The sequence below is a fragment of the Amborella trichopoda genome, chromosome 2 (assembly GCF_054954075.1).
Source record: "Amborella trichopoda isolate Santa Cruz 75 chromosome 2, AtrichopodaSantaCruz75HAP2 v2.0, whole genome shotgun sequence".
Taxonomy (NCBI): Eukaryota; Viridiplantae; Streptophyta; class Magnoliopsida; order Amborellales; family Amborellaceae; genus Amborella; species Amborella trichopoda.
Genome location: NC_142337.1, coordinates 58,366,556 through 58,394,283, shown reverse-complemented (window position 1 = coordinate 58,394,283; position 27,728 = coordinate 58,366,556). Strand labels below are relative to the sequence as shown.

General features: G+C 40.8%; 1 protein-coding gene across 1 annotated transcript; it reads left to right on the top strand.

Annotated features, from left to right (window-relative positions):
• Window positions 1-839: 839 nt before the first annotated feature.
• LOC18431258 (phytochrome B) lies at window positions 840-24,353 on the top strand. Its single transcript, XM_006841385.4, has 4 exons — window positions 840-3,595; window positions 4,348-5,155; window positions 15,439-15,732; window positions 23,496-24,353. Exons 1-4 carry the CDS (start codon window positions 1,537-1,539, stop codon window positions 23,707-23,709), a joined length of 3,375 nt encoding a protein of 1,124 aa, XP_006841448.2. The 5' UTR covers window positions 840-1,536; the 3' UTR covers window positions 23,710-24,353.
• Window positions 24,354-27,728: the final 3,375 nt, after the last annotated feature.

Below are 27,728 nucleotides of genomic sequence, written 5' to 3'. Positions count from 1 at the left end.
ACACATTGTGCTTCAGGCGGGCTGTTGATTGAAGACCATTATGCACGAGAAAGACGGGTGTACGACGAGGAAGAGAGACAATTTTTTGGCAAAGGAAAAAGTTTATAAAGAGCATAGGCTCTAAACAATCAAATTAAAGCATCTAAACAATTTCATTATAAAAGATTGTTTTGAGGTTTAAATAATGTCAAATTGATCATCTAAATATCAAGATGCATGGACATGAGAAATAAATGGATTTCAAGTTTTAAAAATAATACATATTTAAATGTATTTTGAGACCGTCAATTTTCAAGATTTTCATAAATATGCTAGATCTATACTATTTTTTGAGATTTAAATTTTATAATTAAAGATAAAAATATATTTTAAAGTATCGCAAAGATTTCTAATATTAAGCCCATATTTCTCGATATTATTCGAAGGTACGCTCTACTTTGATTGTTTGGAGGGTCGGCTCTATACAAACCACACCCCTTTGGCAAAACTGTGATGTAACCACTAAATTCGAAAACCAGCCACAAATATCAATCTATGAAAAAACTAGCAAAAATAAAAGAATGAAAAAAAAAAAAAAAAAAACAGGAGGACCAATCATTTTCTCACCACTTGCAGGTCCACAGAATATCCTGTCGTCCGTATACAAAATACACACCAATCGGAACCCAATATCTCCTATCCAAATTCCAAAGCGTACAAAAAATCTATCTTCAATTAAAAAATCAAATCCAAAGTGGAGGTAGAGAGAGAGAGATTTTGGCCCTGTGAATCGGTTTAGAGAGAGAAGGAAGGAGACTTTTCCATGGACTTTAAAGGGACGAGAGAGCAGAGGGCCCTCCATCAGTCACAGATTAAAGAGAGATGGGACGACGCGAACGCCCCCTTTGGACTCTATCAGTAAATTTAGAGAGAGAAAGAGACTAAATTTAGAGAGAGACTCCTCCATCAATGGTGTTGATGGAGAGAGAGAGGCGGTTGGGAAGGGTGGCGGACTCCCCTATCAGAACAAGAAAGAGAAACTTTTTTCTCTCTCTTTGGGTGGGTGTGTGAGAAGATTTCTATTACAGTGATCATATCAGTCGGTTCATATGTTTCTCTCTCTAGAACGGACTTTTGTGCCCACTACTATACCCATGTAGCAGAAATGGCTTCAATCCCTGATAGGAATCGAAATACCAAAGGAAATTCCCATTGATTGAGGCATTAGAAGAGAGAAGAATTGACAGAGGAGGAAGGAGAAACCCATTTGCAGGAGAGAGACAGAGGCACCCATTTACAGTGTTAGAGAAACCCATCGTCAGAGTTAGAGGGCAACCCAATTTCAGCTTTCGAGAGAGAAACCCATTTTCAGCTTTGCAGAGAGAAACCATGAGCAGAAGTTAGAGAGTCAAGTTGGAGAACCCCATCTGCAACAGAAGAGAGAGTAACTCGTGTGAAGAATATAAGAGGGAAAAGAGCCCTCCTGTAGAAGGAGAGAAACCCAACCCATCTGCAAAAGTAAAGAGGGAGAGGGAGTAGCGACAGAAGGAACAAGCAATGGCGTCTGGTAGAAGAGGGGCGTACACTCAATCATCCGGAGCCAGCAATATCAGGACCCATAACAACACAGAGACAATCAGCAAAGCAATTGCTCAATACAATGCAGATGCCAGGCTTCATGCTGTGTTTGAGCAATCGGGTGAATCAGGTAAGTCTTTCGATTATTCTCAATCGGTCAAGTCCACCACTGAATCAGTTCCTGAAAAACAAATCACCGCTTATCTCTCTAAAATTCAAAGAGGTGGTCATATCCAACCATTTGGGTGCATGATTGCCATTGAAGAATCGAGTTTCAGGGTCATAAGCTACAGTGAAAACGCCATTGAGATGCTTGATTTAATGCCTCAAGCAGTTCCAAGCATGGACCAGACTGAAATTCTCAAGGTGGATACTGATGTTAGAACCCTTTTCACCCCTTCGAGTGCTTTATCGCTGGCAAAGGCAGCTAGGGCTCGAGAAATCACTCTTGTAAACCCTGTTTGGATTCACTGTAAGAATTCTGGAAAACCCTTTTATGCAATTCTCCATAGGATTGATGTGGGTATTGTTATAGACTTAGAGCCTGCTCGATCAGAGGACCCTGCTCTCTCTATAGCAGGGGCTGTTCAGTCTCAGAAGCTAGCAGTTAGGGCAATTTCGAGGCTCCAATCTCTTCCTGGTGGTGATATTGGCTTATTGTGTGATACAGTGGTTGAGCATGTTAGAGAACTTACTGGTTATGATAGAGTCATGGTGTATAAGTTTCATGAGGATGAGCATGGTGAGGTTGTTGCAGAGATTAGGCGATCTGATCTTGAGCCCTATCTTGGCCTTCATTACCCAGCTACTGATATACCTCAAGCCTCGAGGTTTTTGTTCAAACAAAATAGAGTGAGAATGATATGTGATTGCCATGCTAAGCCAGTTAAGGTCATTCAAGATGATGGATTAATGCAGCCTCTTTGCTTAGTGGGTTCTACACTTAGAGCACCCCATGGCTGCCATTCTCAATATATGGCCAACATGGGTTCAATAGCTTCTTTAGCTATGGCTGTTATCGTGAATGGAGCTGATGAAGAGGGCTCAGGCCCACGCCAACCGACGAAGCTATGGGGTCTTGTTGTGTGCCACCACACGTCACCTCGATATATTCCCTTTCCTCTTCGCTATGCCTGTGAGTTCTTGATGCAAGCCTTCGGCCTCCAGTTAAATATGGAGCTCCAATTAGCTGCCCAAATGACTGAGAAACGGATATTAAGAACCCAAACTCTACTTTGTGATATGCTTCTAAGGGATGCTCCAATTGGGATTGTGACCCAAAGCCCTAGTATAATGGACCTTGTCAAGTGTGATGGGGCTGCCCTATACTACAAGGGTACTTGTTGGTTACTTGGAGTGACCCCAACTGAAGCCCAAGTTAAGGATATAGCAGAGTGGATGCTTGCGTGCCATGGAGATTCGACGGGGTTGAGCACTGATAGCTTAGCTGATGCTGGCTACCCAGGTGCTGCCTCTCTTGGTGATGCAGTTTGTGGCATGGCGGCTGCCAATATAACTTCAAGAGACTTTTTATTTTGGTTTCGGTCTCATACTGCTAAAGAAATCAAGTGGGGTGGAGCCAAACATCACCCTGAAGATAAGGATGATGGACAAAGAATGCATCCACGTTCTTCATTTAAGGCTTTCCTAGAGGTGGTGAAGAGTCGCAGCTTGCCCTGGGAGAATGTGGAGATGGACGCTATCCACTCTCTGCAACTTATATTGAGGGATTCTTTTCAAGAGTTGGAGACTGGGAATTCAAAGAGTTTGGTGAATACACAACAAATCAGTGGCATGGAGTTGCAGGGAATGGATGAGTTGAGCTCGGTGGCAAAGGAGATGGTGAGGTTGATTGAGACAGCTACTGCACCCATCTTTGCAGTTGATTCATTGGGGAAAATAAATGGCTGGAATGCGAAGGTTGCAGAGTTGACGGGGTTGAGTGTTGAGAAGGCGATGGGGAAATCATTGGTGCATGACCTGGTACATAAGGAGTATTCTGAGGTTGTGGACAAGCTTCTCTACCGTGCTTTGAGAGGTATCAAGTTTAGGGTTTATGATCGAGTTTGCATTATTACTCATTTTACATTTATACCATATCAAGTCACACGATGTCATCAGTAATTTTCTTTCTCTTTTGGCCTTTGATCTCTCGTTTCCCTTCCCTCCGTCCCTCCGTCCCTCCCTCTCTCTCCATCCCTCTCTCTTTCTCTCTCCATATGTTATCGTTTTTTTTTTCTTTCTATAAGCTATCTACTTTTGGTACAAGTTCACAATCACTCTTAGCCATTGAATGTGGAATCTGATATATTGAAGTGTGTCACAACATTCAAGAAATTTTATTTTGGACATTGTGTCTAGTCAATGACACATCTTTAACCACCCAATTTCACATCTAACGGTTAATAATGATTGTGATCTCCTTATACCAAAAATAAAAGCTCTTCTTTGTATACATTTCCTTATTTATTTCCTTTGTTTTGTGTCTATCATCCATTTTCTTTTCATTTATTGTTTGGCATTGTTCATTTCCCTTCGATTGGGTTTTGTTTTTCTTTTCATTTATTGCTTTATTATTGTTTTCGACTTTTTCACATATTTTATTGGCTCTGCCAAGCCCAGGCCAAGTTATGGACTTTTTTGCAGTCTACCCCCATATAAGATGGAAAATCGTAGTACTCTTCTGTTTTCTTGTTCATTTCAGTTTTTATACGGGTTTGACCTTCTTCTATGTTGTATAGGTTTTAGTTGTATATAATAGGAGTGCTCAAGTGCTCTATACTTGTGCAGGGGAAGAAGATAAGAATGTAGAGATAAAGCTGAAAACTTTTGGTTCTCAAGATCAGAAAAAGGCAGTATATGTGGTGGTCAATGCCTGCTCAAGCAAGGACTACACAAACAATGTTGTTGGGGTTTGCTTCGTGGGTCAAGATGTAACAGGCCAGAAAATGGTCATGGATAAATTTATTCACATTCAAGGTGATTACAAGGCCATTATACATAACCCCAATGCTTTGATCCCACCCATATTTGCCGCAGATGAGAATACTTGTTGCTCTGAGTGGAATACTGCAATGGAGAAAGTTACTGGGTGGGGGAGAGGAGAAGTTATGGGAAGGATGCTTGTTGGGGAGGTTTTTGGCAGTTGTTGCCAGCTAAAGGGCCCTGATGCCCTAACAAAATTCATGATTGTTTTACATAGTGCAATTGGGGGTCAGGACACAGACAAGTTTCCCTTTTCATTCTTTGATAGGAATGGGAAATATGTTCAAGCTCTTTTAACTGCTAATAAAAGGGCCAATTTGGATGGGCAGATTATTGGGGCCTTTTGTTTTATGCAAATAGCAAGCCCAGACCTACAACAAGCCCTAGAAATGCAGAGGCAACAAGAGAAGAAGTGTTTTGCTAGAATGAAAGAGTTGGCATACATTTGCCAGGAGATGAAGAACCCTTTGAATGGAATTCGTTTCACCAACAAACTCTTGGAGAGTACAGAATTATCGGATCATCAGAAACAGTTCATTGAGACGAGTGCTGCTTGTGAGAGGCAAATGATGAAGATTGTCATGGACATTGACCTGGAGAGTATAGAGGAAGGGTATGTTTCCTTAATATCAGTTTAGTTCCTTCATTGTTATCAGAAAGTCAATTTATCCTTAACGATTTTATGGAGGACATCTCCCTTGACTGAGTTTTGAATCTTTTTTATTTTTAAATTGTCTTCATCTTTTAGCTCATAGGGATTTTTTTTTTTTTTGAAAGTGAACTTATCGGGATTTTTGAGTCATAGTTTGCTGAGGGTATCAGTATTGAACTTACTGCTGCATAAAGCTGCAATGTTATTGTTCACGAGAATCATATAATGAGTTATGAGGTATAATTTCTCTTGTTTGTATTTGAAAGATGTGGATTGTGGACTCAAAATTGGTTGAGGATTTATAAGTATTCCTCCCTGAACTAATTCTAGGAGAAATAGAAATTGGAAATTATTTTTACTTCCTTTTAGTAGTTAATAAATCAATTGATTAAACTACAACATGTCAAGCTGTCGACGTCCACAGTAATATTTGATTTTTTCATCGTGGGAGTCACACAGTTAATTCCCAAAGGTGAACATAAAAAAGATAAAGCTGCACATCTGACAATCTTTCATATTCAAGCCTGAATAGGTGTATTTCCCACACCTGAGAACACATTCCAATGGCTTTCCACTTGATTTACTGCACCCAGCTTATGGTAAACATCCGCAAAGTATACAATAGAAGGATAATTCAGAAAGCGAATCTCCATGACATTTATCTCTCTAAGAAATAGATTGCTACTTCTCCTGAACTGAAAACCTTACATTCAGGAAGTTATAGGCCTCTCCTAAAACGGAACCGTTTTTATATGGTTCTAGGCTCTTTGCAATACATATGGAAAAGGTTATATATGCCAACAGGTAGCGTAAGCCACTGTGAAAATTCGAGTTCCTTTGGACCCAAATTTTGCTTCACGTGTAGATCTCATCTATGCGGGTCATGAAGAATTCGCATGAAAAATGGGGGAAAATGAATCCATGATTTTCGGTGAATGCAAACCGTCCATTTGGTGGCATTGGATATGGGCCTTCTTTTCTGAGTTAATGTTCACTTTTCTATTAATTGGTCTAGAAGATACAAAAGGAGTGACAGACCACAGGCAGCACGCATTGTACAAAATTAAGAATCATCATCAGAGCCTTTTGTTTTTATGCTTTTTGTACAAAATTAAGCGTAAAACCAAAAAACTGCTATACATCCAAAAAAATGTGGTACAACCAACAAAACACCAAAAAGATTGGAAGCCTTCGGAGCGAAAGCTCAAAAAGGTGCCAAAATGGTCCCTAATGTGCTGCCTGAGAGTGCTCCGCACTTAGCAAGACCGTTGGCTTCCGCATTCGCCTCATGTTGTGTATGTGGCCAGCAGATGTATAGGCCTGCAAAGGTAGAAAGTTGCTTAAAAAATGTGCAGGAGTCTCCATGGAGAGGGTGTTGCCCTTGTGGCCCAAGAGATGTTCTTGGAGTCCCCCTCTATAACCCAATGAGGTTCCAATTGGGATTAAAATTTTTAAGCCTTGAGGAGGGCAAGGGCTTCAGCTGTTGTGGAGTCTTCATGTTCAATATGTTTGGAAAAGAGAAGCAGGGTGGAGCCATTGTAGTCTCTGAAGATTATCCAATTCCAGCCAGTATGGGGTTGCTGAGAGAGCAATGTCAAAATTGGGTTTAGTTTGGCCTTGCTTTGGTGGTCTCCAAAGGGAGGCTTGTGGAATTTGAAGTGGTCTGAGGTATAGCATCGAGAAGTTAGTAAAGAAGTGGTGCCTGAAAAGTTGTGGTGCGAGGCCCAAAAGATAACCATTGCACAAATACGATCCTTTAAGGCTCCAATGGTGGACTCCCTCCCTTGGAAGATCCTTTGGTTCTATTCAGTTCAAATCACCCACAAAGTGGCCGTAATGGAGGCACACCATAGGAAGATGCCGGACTTCAGACAAGGGGGATTTAAGGGAAGGAAGGGGTAGGGAACTGATCTGGGGGTCACTCATCCAATTGATAGCAGCATCATATTCCCCCATAGGGCCCATTCTGGTGAATGAAGAAGTGTGCGTTTGTTTCTTCAGCTGATTTGCACATGGCGCATCTGTTAGGGACCTGCAAGCTACTTTTTTGGAATCGGTCCTTTGTCAGAGCTCTCTCAGATATAGCTATCCACCTGAAGACTTAGATCTTGGGGGCAATGGAGGTGAGCCAGGCTCTAGTGGCAAGAGAAGGGGGAGAGAGGAGAGAGGGGCAAGTAGGTGGGTTCTGCAACTTATGATAGATAGAAGACACCATGAACTTACTCGGAGCAGCTGGCATCTAAATCATAGTGTCCTCTTTGTGACAAGGAGAAAAATTGATTGAAAGAGGGAGGAGAGTGACTTAAAGTCAGAGAGCTCTCGATCCAAGAGGAGCCTTTTGAGGTTGGGATTCCAAACCTTCCGATTGCCTAAGACCTTGAATTGGTCACCCTTCGTAGCTTGTTGGTCCAAAGAAATACAGACATTTTTGGTAGACAGGGCATTCGAGAGGGTAGACGTGATGAGAGTGGTTCTGACCGCCATTGAAAGGAACCTCCCCTTCCAAGCGACAAGTTTGTGGTTGAATTATTCTATGATAGGGTCCCAAGCCACAAGTCTGCTTTGGTTTACCGATACATAGGGGGTGAAACTAGGTAGTTGGAGGACAGCTGATCTACTACACAGCCAAATTGCCCAGCAAGGTTGTAGGCAATTTGGGCTCCTACTGAAACTCCCATCATCTTAGTTTTGTCCATGTCGAACCTTAGGCTAGTAGCTACTTCAAAGCGTTTGAGGTAGAGTTGCAAGATTAACTTGTTCATGGGAAGCATCACGAAAGAGCAAGGTGTCATCAACATAGTGGAGATGTGAGATCACTGGATCTTGGCTACTGATACCAAAGCCTCTTAAGAGCCCTTGCAGGTACAACCTATCGATGGATCTACTAAAGACTTTGGCAAGGATAGCGAATGAAAAGGGATAGAAGGGATCACCTTGTCTTAGACCTCTTGAAGAGGGGAAGAAACCTTTCGGTAGTCACTGATGGAAAAATAAGGACTCGGACAGTGTTCGACTGCTCAGGCGAGCTTGAGTAACTCTGGCTCGCCACCTTGGTGAGCCCTAGTATCCCTAAGTTGGGTGTCCAACTCGGGTATCTTAAAAAGATTGTAAAACATAAAAAAGGAATTTATTTGTAATATGTTTTTTTATGTTTTTCTAGCTTTTTGGAAAATATTGGAAAACGTTTTGGCCACAAATACTTATTTTTACATTTTCGCTTCTTTTTGGATTATTTCTAAAGTACCCCCGGCCACAAATTGATTTGTTCAAAATCCATTTTTCACTGTTTTTTTAACCTCATTTAGATGGGTTTTGTTTAATTTTACTTTAAACATATTTTTGTTATTTTTTAAGATTTTTTATACTTCAAGTTTTTTTCACACTGTTTTGCTGCTACTATTCTTGGCCCAACTTGGGCCGAGTTACTCGATACTCGGCCCGAGTTGCTCTTTCTAACACTTGATTTGGAGACGTAACCCCTCACCAGGCCCTCCAATGGTCTACGAATCCCACCTAGAAAGGGTCTCGTCAATCGACATGAATGTAGGCCTTCTCCCAATCAAGTTTAATAGCAACTCTTGGGACTTTTTAGAGTTGTCTAGAGTGTATACACTCGTGGGCTACTAGGGCCCCATCGAGGATCTAGTAGTCCTTGACGAAGGCAACTTAGTTCTAGGAGATAATCAAGAAGCACATTGTAAGCAAGGGGCAAGGACTTTAGGTAGGATTTGTAGGAGCTGTTGAGCAGGCTAATGGATTAAAGTCTTTAATTACTCCTTTGTTAAAGTTGGAGAGATGCCCTGGGATGTCTGTAGGATAAGAGAGTTGTGTGGTCTCCTGTGTGTAGAGGAAGGGCATGCGAGAGTGAGAGCCAAATCCTTAACAAAGCTTCTACACGACATTATACATATGACAACCACATTTTGGGAAGCAACCCTATATAAAGGGACATGTACATGTACATAGAGAGAGCCTCCTTGCACCATGGTGATATCTGCATTTTGACTTACACTTAAGGAAGAACCTGTAATCAGTAATCTACATACTAGGACTATGGTTCCACTATTTATTGGCTTGCTTTGATGGGTCTATCATGTACTCCTGCACCTGATTGTGGTTCACGGGTCTTGCTAGGTTGGCTTGAGACGATAATAGTGGATCATAGTTCTTGGAATGGTTGGAGTGCCATGTCCGTCACTAGTGCCAATCCACTTCTAAATAGTATTTCTTTGCATTTTGAAATTTTTAAAGAACTCCGAAAATATAATTTCCAACCAAATAAGTCTTTTTGTGATTTATGGATATCTTTTAGAATTCTAAAACTGTTGTTTAAATGTATAAAAAATCCTAAAGGGTATTTCTGTAATTTTTAAATAAGAGGGTTCTTTTTAGAAATTTACTTAAATTAGGTAGAACCCACATGAGGGAGGCTAAGAGCCCAGCCTCCACACATGTGGGGCCCACATGGTGTGGGACGTGGGTCACACATGGGCCGCACACCCCATAGTGGGAATCCCAAGGTTTTCCATGGTATTGGAAAACTTGTGAGGTGTCATTTTTTCGAAAATATTATCTTTTTGGTTGAAAGGTTATCTTGAGAAAAAAAGTCTTGGTTTGTTTTATCCAAAAATATTTTCTTAACAAAATTGTTTTTTAGATCTAGATATTCTTTGACCAATTTGAGTTAATTTGAATTCCTAATTATCTCTTTGTGAGAGAAAAAGAATTATAAATCATCCTAAGGAAAAGTTTATATAAGGTTGCAATCTTAAAATGTAGAATTAATGGTGCACCTCAAACTTCCACCTTCAAAGGTTCTTTGGATGTTGGAAAACCTTCTAATTGATCATCTCAACATTGAGATGTATGAATGTGAAAAGGAAAAAAGATTTAGTGTCTGCGAAATAGTGTATCTTGCAACACATTATCTGGACCGTCCATTTTCAAGATTTTCATGTGTTTATAGATCTACTTAATTTGAACCATTTTTAAATTTTAAACTTTTATAATTCGAGATGAAAATAGATTATCAAGCCATCCTAAGAATTTTTGATGTGAAAATTACATTTATGATAAAATTTAGATGTGCACCTTAATTGGATTGTTTATGGTTGCAACCTTATGCAAACCACATCCTATCCTAAATTATACTGGATTGTTCTAGAGATAAATTTGATTGGTCATAATACGTTTAGATTAATTAGAAGTGGATATGGTTCAAATATCAAGGGATAAGGTTCTTAACATTCCCCCTTAATGATGATGGGTGATATTAGGGATGAATGGCTGAAATTTATGTTCTCTCTCACCCTGTAGATTGCCTAAATATTTTGGATACTGCTGAATCCTAATCTAACTGGGACTCCTTAAGACCTTTGAGGCCTATAAATAGGAGGACCTCCCTTCATTCTCTAAATCAGTTCTATCTCTCCATCTCTCTCCTCCATGCCACCTTCATCTGTCTCATTGCTCTCTCACTAGCTCCTCTCTCTTCGCTCTTAAAGGGTAACATGCCACCCCAGAACGCACGTCAAAAGAGGGCTACGAAGAGGGGCATGCCCCCCCCTAATTTTAGATAGGGGAGGTGCCATGTTGTGGCATTTCCCAAGGTGAAAAAGGGCTTTTTGTGAAACCCTAATTGTTACCCATTCTCTTAGCTGCATAGTTTTCAAATAAGGGTGTTCCGGAGGTGCTTCTCGATTTTAGATTGGTGGATTCAACAACACTAGGAATCAGGTGCGCCGTTGGCTAGGTGATCGGGTATGGGGTGTGCTTGGCCCTAAGGGGGTAACCCTAAGCAAAAGTCAGTAAGTTTTCCCGCAGTTATTTAATTTAATTTTCTGCAGTGCTTGTCTTATTTTATTCCCTAAAGTTATTAGTTTATATTCAGTTTGAATAAAAGTTTATTGTGTCAGCAGGTTTAAAGATCCTAGATTGTAGTAGGCTTGTTTTTATTGTATTGTGGCCTTAGAAAACCAAGATGCATGGCCCTAATCAACACCACCTATCAAGTATTCCCATTTAGTCCCATTTTTCAGATGTCATTCGTTTGCATACCCATTTCCATAGTCCACAAACTCGAGAGACTCATAAGGCTTTGTACTGGTGCCAGTGGAACTCACAAGATGTGACAATGTCTACAAACAAAAAAAGGCAGGTGGATTGGGTATTAGAAGACTGAAGAGATTAACATTGCTTGTGTGGTAAATGGTGTCGGCACCCTGCCCCTCCCACCAGGATATGCTCTGGCATGCATTCATAAACAACTGCTATAGGTCCATCTTACTTGGTTCCTATAGTTGTTGTTAGTTCCAGATCATTAAGAGCTTGAAGAAGCATCTGTCAAATCAAAGACTTCTACCCATACATACATTTTGCAGCAAAAAAATGAACAATGCATAAGGTTCTGGAGACTTTTGGACTGGTTGAACCACCATTGAGCTTGTGTTTCACCATCTATCGCCAATTTCTGCGGACCAAGTGGTTACCATCGCAAATTGTTTTGAGGTCTTAGGGGTCCACCTTGTATGGGCCCTTTTTGGGTGGAACCTATTTGCAGAGGAGGAAGTTGAGTTCCGAAAGCTCATGGAATCTTTAAACTCTGGTCATCTGAGGGCAGGAACCAGACAAACATCATCTGATGCCCCAAACCTTTAGGCTCCTGCTATGATGTTCTTGTCCCATCCTGCCCAGCAACCACTTCTTGTCAACAAGGTGTAGTCCATCCCACACCACCCAAAGTCCACTCTTTTGGTTGGTGATTTTGAACAAAGTTCTCACTTTGGTCTGCTTGTGGAGAAGAGGTATACTGATGAGTAAAGAAGAGTAGGAAAATGTCATCTTCTCTTCATCCTAAGCTATCCTGTCAACTCTGGCCCTTTTTCATGAAACTTTTTGAACCCTATTGAGTCATCCCTGTCTCTATCAAAAGTCATTTACAGTTATGGCTGCCCCCCAACCCAACCACAAAAAAAAAAAAAACTATGTCAGGGCTTAATCCTTTGGTTATTCACCATATTATCGATTTTCTAGTCCATGTTGTTAGAGGAAAATCACCGAACATTTGATAGTTTAGAGGGTACACATCGAATCCATAATTTTTGACCATCTCCTTGCCTCCAAATCGCAGAGAATGCTTTGGCTTCTCCTCTTGAGACTTCATGTCGAATCACTTGGTTTGGAATATAGTTACCCGAATCGTGTACCGAGGTTGTGATTCCAAATTCCGGTTTGGAATCGCGATTCTGCGGTTCTTAGAATGAAACACGATTCTAGAAGATAGGAATCACGTTTCCAAGTTTCTTGAAACGCATTCGTGATTATTATTTGAATCCCGATTCCTAGAAGCTTGGAATCTAGATTCCATATTGCAGAATTTACTTTCTTAGTTGCACAACAATGCGATACAATGTGTGCGAGATGTTGATTCCAATTTTTTAGGAATCGCGAATCCATGTTGTTTGGAAGCTATCCATATAATCAAAAGGTGCAGTTCATAGATGCACTGAACAATGTTTTGATCAACATCGAATCAAGTTCTGATGGCATGGAATCAAGATTCAAACACAAATGTTGAATGATATATGTTTACAAATTGTATGTTGCCAGGGAAGTTCCAAGAACCCTTTTGTATCATATTACATTTTGTTACAAGGTTAAATACCGATGATTTGGGTTTCGGGACTGTGATGTTGTGAGAGCCAAAAAGCCTTAATAAATTTTTGAGATGAATCTATGTACAATAAATTCTGCGAAGTTATCCAAACGATTTATCAATTTATAAATCACGTAATGGGTGGCAGCCCCACCTTAAGGTAAGACGTTTGGGTTGCAGCCCAAATGTAACGTGATTGGCCTTGGGAATTGTCCTAGAAATATGGACTCCAAATTTCAAGATTGTAAAAAATATAAAAATTTCAATCTTTTCTCACAAAATACTTCTCTCATATATTGGAGGGGATTGGCTCGATTCCTGAATTGTGGGAATTTCAAATCCAAATCGATGTGGATAGCGATTCTAGTAATGTTGGAATCATGATTCCTATTTCGTCAGATTATGATTCCAGAAGCGCCATTAAACAGTTTGGGGTCGTGTGTAATTCTTGAAAGGTTGGAAACTCGATTCTATCATGATGGGCTACCGATTCCTACAAATAGGAATCACGGTTCCTACTTTATTGGATCGCAATTCATATTATTCAGAATCATGCCTCCAATGATTTTCATTGTATAGTCGGGAATTATGAGATTAAGAATCATCTGGCACACGCGATTCCGTGAATCATATGCATTTCCATCAACTATAGTTTGGACCTTTCCTAGTTCTAGTACATGATCTGCTTCATTAATCCACGAACCTCGCGAGTTATTAAGTTAAAATTTGATGGTTGTTATGTAGGCAACCTTGGCTCTGCTGATGTCAGTGGCTATTTCCCATATGATCAAGGGGATACATTGCTCACCAACTCGAGCCCGTTCATATTGTGGATTCTAAAATGAGGGAGGTGTTGGGCCTTCATGTGGCCTTGCACAATTTGATCACTCCTGGGATTTCGGCCTCATTTTAGAAGGCTACTCACTCAATGTTTTTGCCTGGGCCTATATTTCCTCTTCTATACCTGACTGTTTGATATTATTTTGCTATTATATCAACCCCTTGAAGTGTCCTTTGCACGCAAGGAGGGGAGCGAACTCCATTGAGGACACACTGGCTAAAGAAGGCATGCTCAAACCCAACCTATCTATCCCTAGATCAGCCCTCGCCCTTAGAATCATCCCATTGCCGTTTTGCAAATAGCATAGGCCCTTGATTTTTTTACACCCTATCATTCTTGCAGAAATTTCAAAATATCCAAATTTAAAAATGCAATACAAAGTTAACATTTCAAAAATAAATAAATAAAGTTTTTGTGAAACTCCTTTAGATGTTCTCCTTTGATCATTTCCCAAAAATCTTCACAAAAGTGCATGACAACCATAACATGTAAGAGCCCCCCTAGTTGAGCTAAGTACTTCTTATTTGACAATGTTCTCCAAAATGGGTTTCTCTATACAAATTTCACTAGTTGACACTACCTTGAAATTTTATTTGTTATCTGAGGGAGACAAAATTGTGATTTCAATACCGCACAGTTTTCAATGAATCCAGCGCTGCCATTTTCAGCTTTCTCCTGATTAGGTACTTTACTCTTCACAGCTATGTCTATGCCCTGGGTTATTGGCTTTGCGGGTGCTTCCTAATTTATGAGTCAAACTTGTGTCTCATTCACCTTCAGCCTTCTACTCTAAAAATTCATAAAGTTTGACCTTCGAATTCACCATGCACCATTTTTCCTCTACAGTTAGTGTCATCACAGCACTTTCTCATTTATTCCCCTTGTGGGCATCTCTCATTTATGAATCAAACATGTGCTCCATTAACCTTCAGCCTCTTACCCTTAAAATTGTGAAAATCTTATCTTAGAATTCACCATGCACCTTCTCTCTCATCTGTCAGTGTGATCACTAGTCTATCTCTGCATTATCTTATGAACGATACTTCTGGTAAGGACAATTTCTTCTGTCAAGTCTACAAAATTCTCTTTCTATACAAATCTTTGGATTCTCCTTCAATACTGTTGCTTTCCATGGATTATAGATTTTCAACCTCAGACTCTAATTGGATCCACCTTCTTTGCATACTCCCTCTGGGTATCATGCTAAGCCTTCATATGTCACACAATCTCCCTTTGTCATTGGCAATTCACATAGAAGTTGGAACTGAGTGTCTGTCCGGCAAGAATAAATAAATAATTACCTTTGTGTTTTTCAATTTAGTTCCATCCCTTTCGGCCAAGTTTTTTGTTGACTCACGACTTAAAATCTATTTTATAATAACCGTGATTCCAGACTATACTGATTTACATTTGAGAATACAGAAACATGTCCTTATAGAACTGGATTCTTGCCTCAATGCCTCCTTTATATCATAAAGTTTGGAAGTTTTGAACCATTTCTGGTTGTTCTAATAGCGCACTTGTCTCTCCAAACTTTTAACATGGTTACTTTTCCATTTTCATGACGTTGAACTGAATTCTCTAGCTGCAGTTTTTTTAGAGCTCTTATATTGCTCTATTGTCTGTTGCTCAATTTTTTTTTCCCATGGAGCACTTATTAGTTGGTGTACTTTTTTTGGTTATATATTGCAAGGGAATTCCATTGTGCATCTGGAGTATAACATTGACTGTTGTTCTCTCTTATATCAGGTACTTGGAGCTTGATATATCTGAATTTTTACTCGGAAATGTCATGGATGCGGTTGTTAGCCAAGTGATGATTTTGCTGAGAGAGAAGGATCTGCAATTAATACGTGCAATTCCCGAGGAAATTAAGACAATGTCTATATTTGGTGATCAAGTTAGACTTCAACAAGTGCTAGCGGACTTTCTGTTGAATATTGTTCGGTTCGCCCCATCACCTGAGGGTTGGGTAGAAATTGAAGTTAAGCCATATTTGAAGCTAATCTCTGATGGGATGGGGATTGTGCATCTAGAATTCAGGTATTGATTGCCCTACTAATTTCTTCATCAAGATGTGATCTGGTATTATTTGCCTAGCGTCTAAAGCGAAAGGTGCTGTTAGCATTAGCATTAGCAGTTGTTGATTCATATTATCTTTGGCCACACATATTAGTTATCTTTTCCCCACCCCAACACCCAGAAAAAAAAAAAAAAAAAAAAACATGGTAGAATAAGTAGTCTGAAAGAAATTCTTCTAAGTTAGAAATTTAATAATGGATGAGCTTAGCTATTGCCCCATATCTGCCTGTCTACTCTTTGAATAATATTTAAGGATAGACAGTAAGCTGTTTAAGGTGCTATAAACACACATGTACATGTTCGGGATACTGCAATTTTTTTTGTGGGCTGGGGTTTTGTAAGGAATAAGAAAATATATTTCACTTTTTTTGTTGGTGATAAAAATCAGCTTTTAATGCCTTTAAGACATGGATTTGGGATCTTCAATATCTATCTAAGAATTGGGAATGGTTTATCTCTCTATGATCACTAACTTATATGGGAGGAATCTCATTCCTGGTAACCAATTTCTTGAAAAAAGAACAGTTGTCTAATGTGCAGCTCAACCCAACCACAGGAAAAACAATGCTAAATCTATGAAATTACGTGCTAGGTTCTTGTGCAATCCACATGAGGAATCTTCGAACCATTTTAGGGTTGCTAGAATATTTAATAGAGCCAAAGTTTCAATAAACTGATGCTACGTGGGACTTGGCCTAGTATAATCCTAATTGATATGTTGTAGTACTATTTTGTTAGATTTTAGGGCTACAAGAACAAAATAACAAATCTACAATAATAGTTTAGTTTGATAACTGAACTCCACTGTTTCTATAATGTATCCATTGATTCTGCAGTTTGATTCCAGAGTCCTTACAAGTTAGTGCTTGAAAGAACCCAAACATTTCAATTCCTCTAGCAGTATAACTGATGACATTGACATTTAAAGTACTAAACTATAAATCCAATGAATGTCATGGAGGATTGAAATCGTAACCCTACTTTCCATATTGAGAGTGTCTCATCCGCATGGTGATTGAATAAAATGAACTTATGAATTTGGCTTCCACGTTCCCCCATCCCAAAGTCGCCAAGTCTACTCCATGGTCCACGATTGTTAGCGTTGCCACAACTGTTGTCGGAGACTTTCCCTTCTAGAGCAGGCCTCGCCATGCGACCTGATCTTTGCCTTCCCCCATCCAGTTCTCTCTCCTTTCCACCCTCAGCTCGAATCCCTCTTCGTCCTTTGGCCCTTCCACATCTTTCCCCTTACTTCATGCCCCTCGGCTCTTAACCGATCCAGACAATTTCCTACATCCAAGCCTAACACCTCAGCCGCTACCCTAATGCACCCTTTGACTCCATTGTCCCCCCTTCCAAATCCTCCTGCCCTGCTCTATCCCCTCCTCCCATCCCCATGCACTCTGGGTTCAGACTCAACCCTTAAGAGTATTCCCCCTGTGTTTTATTCCCTGCCACCTCCATTGCCCCCCCCTCCCCCACCATGGCTATAGGTACTCCTTGCCCTGTCCCACCCTTTGGCTTTCACCCTCCCTACTCAATCCCATGCCACATCCGTCTACCTACTGCACAGCACGGCCCCACCCAATTATCTAGCCTACCTCACACACACCAATCCTTTTGGGGCCTTCCTCCCACCTCTCCTCCACCGCTGGTCTCAACCAACGCACTGTTGACCTATGCTGAATGCCTAACTTCGATTGCTCCAGGTTGTCCCTCATCCCAGCAGCAGCCACCCCACACCTACGTTCCTGCCCCCCCCACCTATCCCTTATTCCTCGCTCCAAAGCCAGAGTGGTTACGTCTCTGAGGTCGACCATCAACATTGCCTCACCACAGACCCCTTGGCAGCTTCTCACCCCCTGCTTTCCCTCCACACCACCGGGATGACTCTCATTCCAGATTCCTCTGGGCAGCCAAAACCCTCCACCCCTTCTATGTTACAGCCCCTCCCTATATTAGGAGAACTCCAATTCCTCCAAGGACAACCCCCAGGCAAACTCGTCGGCTTCAGTGGACTTTGCCTTCGTCCAAGACATGGATAATGCCCAAGGGGATGTGCTCGAGGTCCTCAAAGTTATGGGATTCAAATTGCATGGCCCAAAAGAAGCATTGGAGGCGTTCATCTCTTCAAACTCTCGCAATGGAAACAAAGCTAGCACAAAAGGAAAAGAAGAGCTTTTCAACCTCGCCTTTGGTGTGAATTATGACAAGGGAGAGTCTTCGGATGTCCCATCCAATTCCTCTACCTACCTTGCCCACTCAGACAGGCACCTTACTAGACAGCAGGCGCTCCTTGCGGGGGACCCAACTTCCCCTCCCCCTCATCATTGGGATCCTAATTTGGAATATCCGTGGCCTAGGCCACAACAATAAGAAAAACCTTGTGTGATTCCAAGTTCTCTCCCTTCGTCCTTACCTGTGTAGAAACTAAGCTGCCTTCCCCAACCCTTCACCTTGTCCGTAAAATCTGGGGCTTCAGATCCTGCGATTGGGCTGATCAGGAGGCGCTAGGGGCCTCCAGGGGCATTTGGGTACTCTTGGACCCTTCTTTCCATTCGCTACTAGCCTCTCTGATAGGTCAATTCTCCATCACTGTGATCCTATCCAGAATTTCCGATGGCGTGCTGTGAAAGTGCATCATGGTCTATCGCCCAAATTTTGACCACCTCAGGGATTCCTTTTGGGGTGAACTCCAAACCCTGGCCCCAATGGCTCCCCCTCTTTGGTGTTTAGGAGAGGGGGGAGGACTTCAATGTCACCAGGTGGTCGTCCCATGATCGCATTTCCAACCACAGTATTTCCCCTGCCACCCAATACCATCTCTTGGATATTTCCCTCGAAGGGGCTCAATTCATGTGGTCCAACCATTCTGCCAACCCCTCTCTCTAAGGTCGATAGGTTTCTTATCTCCTTAGAATGGGATCAACTCTTTCCCGGTGCCCACTCTTCCTCCTTCCAAACCCACTTCTGATCATCGTCCCATCCTTCTGGACACATGCATTTAATGGGGGTCCAATGCCCTTCTGCTTTGAACTATCTTGGCTCCAGGAGCCTAATTTCAGCAACCTGGTGCTATCCTCGTGGGAATCTTACACACCCATGGTTCATGGATGGCCATGCTTTCGACTCTCATGGAAGCTTCGACTTCTGAAAGCCTCCCGCAAGTCATGGAGTCACCAACTCCCGAGCAACTTCCAGTCCCAGAAGGCAGTGCTACTCCAGTCCATTCAATCTTGGGTCTCTATTGAAGAGTCCAGACCTTTAACCCCTGTTGTGCTTGACCTTAGGTCCAAGGCAAAGCTCGATTACCTCACTCTCCTCTGCAAAGAAGAGATTTATTGGTCCCAAAGAGCCAAGGATTAAGTGGCTCAAGCTCGGAGACCTCAACACAGGGTATTTCCACAAGATAACTAACTGCAGGAGGAGAGAAAAGTCCATATCCCATCTCTAAGTGGGCGACACCATCCTATACCAACCTGGCCTCATCGACTAGGCAGCCATAGACTTCTTCTCCCATCTGCTCTCCTCCCTGTCAGGTGATAGACCCGCCTTGGCAGATCTCTCCTTTCTCACCTTACCCCCTGACCAATCTTGTTGGTTGGATCTCCCTTTATCTGATGAGGAGATTCTCGAAGCCTTAAAATATCTCGGCCATGATCAGGCCCCTGGCCCTGATGGTTACCCCGTTGTGCTGTTTAAAACCTTTTGGGACACCCTTCGGCCAGACATACTAGCGTTCTTCACCAAATTCCACTTTAGAGGGGTGATCAATAAAGCCTTGAATGCACTTTCATCGCTTTCATCCCTAAGATAGAAGGTGCTGAAGATCTAAAGGATTTTAGCCTGGTAAGCCTAATCAATATTTCCTATAAGCTAGGACATTTCCCCCACTCAGGGGACTTTATCAAGGATCGCCAGATCCTCGATGAGGCACCCATAGCCCACGAGTGCATCCATACTCGCCACACCTCTAAGAACCCCAGCCTAGTCATTAAACTTGATTGGAAGAAAGCCTACGACCATTTAGAGCGGTCCATTCTGGATGAGACCCTCAATTCGATGGCCTTTGGGCCCCAGTGGAGGAGATGGATTCGCAACTGTATATCCACCCTCGTCTTCGTAGTGCTCATCAATGGATCCCTAAAGGGCTTCTTGCCGGAGAGTAGAGGCCTCCGCCAAGGGAATCCTCTATCCTCGAAGATGTACCGAGCGGGTCTTCTCAAAGGCTTCCATTCTAGTTGCCATGGTCCTATCATTTCACACCTTTAGTACGCAGATGACACCCTCCTCTTCTGCGACCCCTTCCCCCAACAGGGTGATACCTTGCTCATCTTTTTCAAGTGCTTCTAAATGGCCACAGGCTTCAGCGTAAATCTAGTCAAATCCAAGATGATGGGGTTATGCACATATCCTCAACAAGTCCCAGCTATTGGCAGATAGGTGGGGTTGTTCAATACATGACCTACCTTTTACATAGTTTGGTCTCCCACTGTGCCTTGGTATGCTATGTCTTCTCCACTGGAGCCACATCATTGACAAATTCAACCAGGGGCTCGTGGGTTTGAAAGGCAGGTTCCTCTCTCAGGCTGGAAGACTTACCTTAATCAAGGCTACCCTCTCCAATACCCCGGTGTATCAAATGTCTCTTTTCCATCTTCCAACCTCAGTCGCTGCCAGGCTCGAGAAGAAAATGCGAGATTTCTTCTGGTCGTGAGAAGGGAAACCCAAATACCACCTCATATCATGGTCCATACTGTACACACCTAAGGCCAAGGGGGGTTGGGTATCCGCAAACTCAGATCTCACAATACCGCCCTTCTTTGCAAGTGGTGGTGGAGGTTTCTACTCTACCTAATCAACTGTGGAGAGATGTCATTCGGCATAAATACTTCTATGGAGTAGATACTTGGGACCCTGTGTGCATGACTACCGGCAACATCTCCGGCTTCTGGAGGTCCCTAATCCACTGCCACAACCTTTTTCTCCAACATATTAGGTTCTGCCCGCAGGAGGGGAAGAGGATTTGTTTCTGGACTGATATTTGGATTGGCCATACCCCCCTTAGGGAACAGTTCCCCAACCTCTTTTGTCTTGCTCGCGATGCCAATTCCACTATGGCCGACAATTTCAGCATCTCCGACTCAGTTAGAACCTGGAACCCCAACTTCAAAAGACATTGCTGACCATGAGTTGGGAATGGCCGAACACCTACACCAAATGTTCTCCCCCCCCCCCCCCCCCAATCAGGGGGCGACAAAATCAACTGGTCACCTGCTACATCTGGAAACTTTTCAGTCTCCTCTTTCTTTCGAACCATGCCTTCGCCACCTACCCTATCACATCCCCCCCTACCCCTGGCGTCCAAAGCTTGGTTTTCTTCAATCCCACCAAAGATCAGAGTATTTACCTGGTTTGCACTCTTGAAAGAGTGTTGGCGGCTGATCAAATTCAAAGAAGGGGTGTTCCTTCACCCAACCGGTGTGCTATGCATCTGGAGGCCGAAGAAACAAATGTATACCTCTTTTTATTTACTGTGAAATAGCTAGCGCTGTACGGAGTGACCTGCTTCATTTATTTAACTGGTCCTAGGTGACCCACAATCCATCCCTCAACTCTTTCAAGCCATTCTCTACACCCCTTGGCCTAAAGCAGGAAAGCTTCTTTGGTAGGCTTCAATTGCAGCCACACTCTGGGTGATTTGGATGGAAAGAAACAACAGAATCTTCAGGGGTGAGGGAACATCAGTGACCTCAATGATTGAAAGGGTCAGAATTTTGGGCTCCTTCTAGGCCATGAACCACAAACTCTTCAAAAATTTCTCCTACTCTGATCTTTATAGTAACTGGCAAGCTCTTTTGAAATTGAGAGACCTCCTAGGATCTCTCGGGCCTCCCTGTGGGGACGACCGGAAATAGCGACAACCAAAAAGAATTTCGATGGTTGCTGGCTTGGCAACCCTAGACCTTCCGGTATTGGGGGTGTTTTTAGATCTCATGAAGTTCCATCCTTTTATCATGCTCTCTTCCAAACGGCACCACAGACTCTACCCTCTCAGAGGCCCTTGCCCTCCTGAAAGGGCTCTGAAATTTCAACCCTAGCTGGAGCCCTGATCTAATGGTCGAAGGAGATTCTAGGAATGTCATCGCATGGGCCAGCGGCTTTGCAGACTGCCCATGGCAACTACACCACATTTTTGATGAAGTTTCACACATTTGCAGGGGCCTTTGGGTATCTTGGCAGCACATCTATAGGGAAGCCAATGAAACCACAGATTCTTTGGCTAGGGAGGGTGCTCTTTCCGCCTCTAACGCGGGAACAGTGCCTACATCTTCACTGCATCATGAGCCCCTAGCCCCCTAGATTGTTTTCTTTAAGGCCCATTGTATCTCTTCCCTGTCGCCTTTAAGCATTTTTTGAGCCCTACGGGGTTTTTGTATAGGGCACTAGTGAGAGTGGTTGCCTCATTTTTTGTACACTTCATCTTACACAACACAAAGTGAACATATTAAAAAAAAAAAACTGTTGTCGTAGTCTTCGTTATCTTTACTGTTGAATGTTATTTCCTCTTATCATTCTCTTCCTCCTCTCATTCTTCGTTTTCTTTTTCCACTGGTTGCCTCACATGTTGGTGAGATTAAGGTTCTTATTCATCGTACTTATTTATATCTCCAACTCTTAGTTTATTATTCTTTTACTTAAGATGGGCCTTTTTTCCATTCACCATTTTTCCATGGGTCCTTCAGAAAAATCTGGTTCCAATAAATTGGCTTGTAACCTCTTATTTACCTCTTCACTTCCTCAGCAAGCTTAAATAATAATACACAAGATCGTCTTCTCAAGTTCCATAGTAGCTAACCATTCCTCTTATTTGTATGAAATCTAACGGAATGTGCTCCTGTCGAACTTGGAACACAAAGATGAACCAAAATAGTTTGATGACGACAAATGTAAGGGTGTCTTTGCATTCTACATGAAGCGGATCAATGTGAGGGATCCATTTCATTGTATTGCCCATTTAGTAGAGACATCATAGTTAATATTTACAAGTTGATGATAGATATTTTTCTTAATATGTATATGAATTAAAACAAAACAGATCACTTGGTCTTTAAGCTTCTAGTCCATTAAAATTAAGATTTTGACTTTTTCAAGATGTCTGGGATTCCGATTCCCCTTCCCCCTTTTTACAAAGTTTAAATGACTGAAAACTTTCAGAATAAACAAGGATATATAACTTTTATTTACTGAAGCCAAACCTGGACTTTTGAGATTCTTCCTTAGTTCATGATAATTCTTTCTTTTTCTCACATGTACTGCCCATAATTCCATAAAAATGTTGTCAATTGCTGTTTGATATCTCTCAGAATAACTACAAATATCATACTGATGGTTAGCCATGCTTTGCCTTATTGATTTTTTTAATAAACTAAAGAGTTATGTGCTATATCTTCTGTTTCTCTGCTTGCATGATACATAACTTTTTGTCATTTGGACACTTGGAATGTAATCATATATCTTTTTAGATACTGCATACCTTTTATTACACTATTCCTTATGTATTCACCTTTTTGCTGAATGTTTTATACTAATCCTCAAGTATTTTGGTTTCTCGCCGTATGATGTATATTCACAATATTGGTCAATTGAAATATAATGTTCTTTGTCTTAGGATAATGTGAACCCATTCTCTCTCATCTGTATAATGCGTTCTGTGAATGTAGAATGGCATGCCCTGGTGAGGGCCTCCCGTCAGATCTGGTCCAGGATATGTTCCATAGAAGCAGGTGGGTGACCCAAGAGGGCCTAGGTCTGAACATGTGTAGGAAGATTCTCAAACTAATGAATGGAGAGGTCCAATACATCAGAGAGTCTGAGAGGTGCTACTTCCTCATCATTGTTGAGCTTCCAAGTCCTCCTCTTGATGCTGTTTCCTGAAGTAAGTATTGTTAAGTGAACCAAGCAATACCTTAACCCTGGCCTGCAACATATGAACCTTTAATTGTGAGGTCTCTGTTTCCTTATGGAATTTCTGTGGTAAAATAAGTATGTGGGTGAGTGAGCCATGTATCGCTAGGCCATGACCAATTCATCTGAGGTAAAATAAGATGACGGTTCAATAAGTCATGCAACGCTAGGCCATGACCCATCAGAGTTTAGAGGATCCTCGGCCTATTTGGTTTATCCTTGCTCTAGTCGTATACGTTTTGACATGGTTTTAACGTTTGGAAATCTAATCTACATCTGCTGCATACTTAAGTTCGCGTATGGCTTTTCTTGATCGACTGGATTTCACCACTTATCATCAGATGGTCCGGCAGAATTTTAGATGGTTCTCTCTGATTCTTCTGTAAGTATAATTGTATAATTATTTGTCGTACACTGTTTAATGGTGGAACTGTCTCAGTGTAACTTGCTAAGATTTTCTCTCCCCCCCTCCCTTCTCTTTTTTTTTTTTTTTTTCTTTTGAGGCAAGTAGGTTAAGTGCCTACAATCTGATAAGAGATGTTTCCTGGAATGTATGAGATGTTGCTATGTAGATTGTGTTGCGGGTCTGACATGTAATAAATTTGGTGCAGCTAGATATAGAGTTTCCTGTGAGCTTCTCCTTTGGAGTAGATTTAACTGGACTTTTAAAGATGCTCTTTTGTTATCCATTTTTGTAATGGGAAATATTTATATAAAGCATTAGTGCACCTCAAAAACACACCGAAAAGGGTTGTTTTTGACGCTGGAAAACTCTTCAAAACTCTTCAATTTATTATCTGAAGCTCTGCATGCATATGAAAAAGGATGATTTCATGTCCAAAATAGTGCGCCTTGTGGCACACTAAGCACACTATCTGGATCATCCATTTTGAAGATTTTAAGGTTTTTAAAGATGGGCTCCATTTGCAATATTTTTGGAGGTTTAAATTTCATGATTAGATGTGGAAATAGATATTTAGGCGGGATTTCTGGTATTGAAACTATATAAACTATTCAAGTTTGGAGGTGTGCCTTCAATTGTTTAAGGTTCATGCCTCATATAAACAGTATCCTTTCGCAACATAATGAATAGAATGTTAAGTTTTATGAACTGAGGTGGCAAGGTGGAGGGAGGGAGGGAGGGAGAGAGAGAGAGAGGGAGGGTAGGTGTCCCAAAGGATTGGTTTTGGTGAACTCCGAGCTTTGCCCTCCAAATGACTTTACGATTAGCTTAGTGGACCTTGGGCTTGTTATTGGTATTTATCTTTGACAAAAACACACGGAAAATGTCCTTCGGATGGTTAAATTACCTTACAAATCCGTAAATGTGATTGAATCATGATTACTTTTTAAGTTTTAATTTACAATACGCATATGTAAAACTGTTTCATCCGGTGGGGATGTCCTCAACGTATAAAACATCCATTCTAACGATGGATGCAAATAGGTGGTCCATCAAAAAACAATTGAAACTAACCGTCCAAATGTTTGTGGAGTTTTGTCAACATAAGAGCCTTCGGATTTTCAAAATCCGTAGTTCAAGTATTCTTGTTATTTTCTAGAAAAAGGAGAACAAATTGGTTATGAATGAAATAACCTAAAAAAATGGAGGATCGTTTTAATAACATTACTTTGAGAGGATATGCACATAGATCACTCTAAACTTGAAGAACTTCAAGAAACTTTTCACCCAATCATTATAGATTTAGACAATGGAGGAAATAGTCAAGCGTGAATTTGATAATTTGTTTTTTATACGTTTTTTAATATGTATGCTTGGACAGTCATGAGTCGTGGATCAATTATGAAGACCCTTGGTCCATGACTATGTCTGTATGCAGTCTCAGTGGTGGACAAGGACTTGTAAAATTATCGGCAACTAATTTTCTCCAGCCTAGTCCAATCGGTGTTCACAAAATCGGACTCCAGGGCTTGAACTAGTCACCCAACAGTTTTGTGTTAGATCCACACTTAGTGAGTCGGCTTGGGGGACTCCAGACGCCCAAAATTTTGAAAGTTAGCAGAAAAAAACTCAAATAGTGAAGTTAGTTTGTTTGAAGGAAAAAAAGAAGAAAGAAAAAAAAGGCAAAAGAGCCGATAATGTGAATTCAACTTGACCCGAACCGGCATAAAAGATATAAAAAAAACATAAAATATATAGGAAATAATATATAAAATATATATATTTTAATTTCTAAACTCGGGTTTGAATCCGGATGAAACCTTGACTTGAACCCAAGCCCACCTGTTGCCAACTCTACATGCAATTAACACCTCTCTCTCCATCCAAGTCCTCTTTCTCCAAGTCTCTATTTTCCTCACAGATGGAAAATATTAGTATCCAAGTCCTCTCTCTCCAAGTCTCTAACTCTCTATCCAAGTCCTCTCTCTCCAAGTCTATTGTCCTCACAGATGGTAAATATTAGTAGATTTTTTTTGGGGAATTCAATGGGGATGCTCCAACCCATTTTTTGCCCCAACCTATTTTTTTTTTTTAGTAGATTAAGAGTTAGTAGATTAGAAGTTAAGCTTTTTTTTTCTCACATATGGTAAATATTAGTAGATTTTTATTGGGTCATTCAGTGGGGGACGCTCCAACCCTTTTTTTTTTTCAAGTAGATTAGGAGTTAAAGCTTTTTTTTCTCATATATGCTTTTTTTTTCAAGTAGATTAGGAGTTAAGCTTTTTTTTCTCACAGATGGTAAATATTAGTAGATTTTTTTTGGGTAATTCAAGCTTTTTTTCTCACAGATTAGATTAGGAGTTAAGCTTTTTTTTTCTCACAGATGCTTTTTTTTTCAAGTAGACTAGGAGTTAGTAGATTAGGAGTTAAGCTTTTTTTTCTCATAGATGGTAAATATTAGTCGATTTTTTTTGGGTAAATCAAGCTTTTTTTTCTCATAGATGGTAAATATTAATAGATTTTTTTTGGGCAATTCAGTGGGGGAGGCCCAACCCTTTGTTTTCAAGTAGATTAGGAGTTAAGCTTTTTTTTCGTGCAGATGCTAAATATTAGTAGATTTGTTTTGGGTAATTCAGTGCGAATTTTCAAGTAGATTAGGAGTTAAGCTTTTTTTTCTTAGTAGATTTTTTTTTGGATAATTAAGTGGGAATTCAAGTAGATTAGGAGTTTGGGTAATTCTATGGGGGGGGGCAACCCTTGTTTTTTCAAGTAGATTAGGAAAGTAGATTAGGAGCTACTGGATTAGGAGTTAAGCTCAAGTAGATTAGGAGTTAGTAGATTAGGGGTTAAGCTTTTTTTTCTTAGTAGATTAGGGGTTAAGCTTTTTTTTCTCACATATGCTAAATATTAGTAGATTTTTTTTGGGTAATTCAGTGGGAATATGCTAAATATTAGTAGATTTTTTTTGGGTAATTCAGTGGGAATTTTCAAGTAGATTATTTTTTTTCTCAGTGGATTTTTTTTGGGTAATTCAGTAGGAATTTTCAAGTAGATTAGGAGTTAAGTTTTTTTTTGGGTAATTTAATGAGAATTTTCAAGTAGATTAGGAGTTGAGCTTTTTTTCTCATAGATGCTAAATATTAATAGATTTTTTTTGGGAATTTTCAAGTAGATTAGGAGTTAAGCTTTTTTTCGGATAATTCAGTGAGAGTTTTTAAGTAGATTAGGAGTTAAGCTTTTTTTCTCACAGATGCTAAATATTAATAGATTTTTTTTGGATAATTCAATGGGTTTTTTGGATAAATAGATTAAAAATTTACTTTTTTTTAAAAGGTATTAGTAAGGTGGTATTAATAAGGTAAGAGGAATAAAAACCACAAAGTAATGGCTAGGGTGCGTAGATGTTACCAACACTCAACCGCATACCCACTCCCTTAAATGAATAAATAAATATATATGACCAAAACTAACAATTATCCAACCACGATTTTTACGGTCTAGAGACTCTAGACTTTATTTTCTCTTATTTGTCTTTTTGGCATTAATTTTGATTTCTTGCAACGTCCCTTCATGCGATTGCAACAGG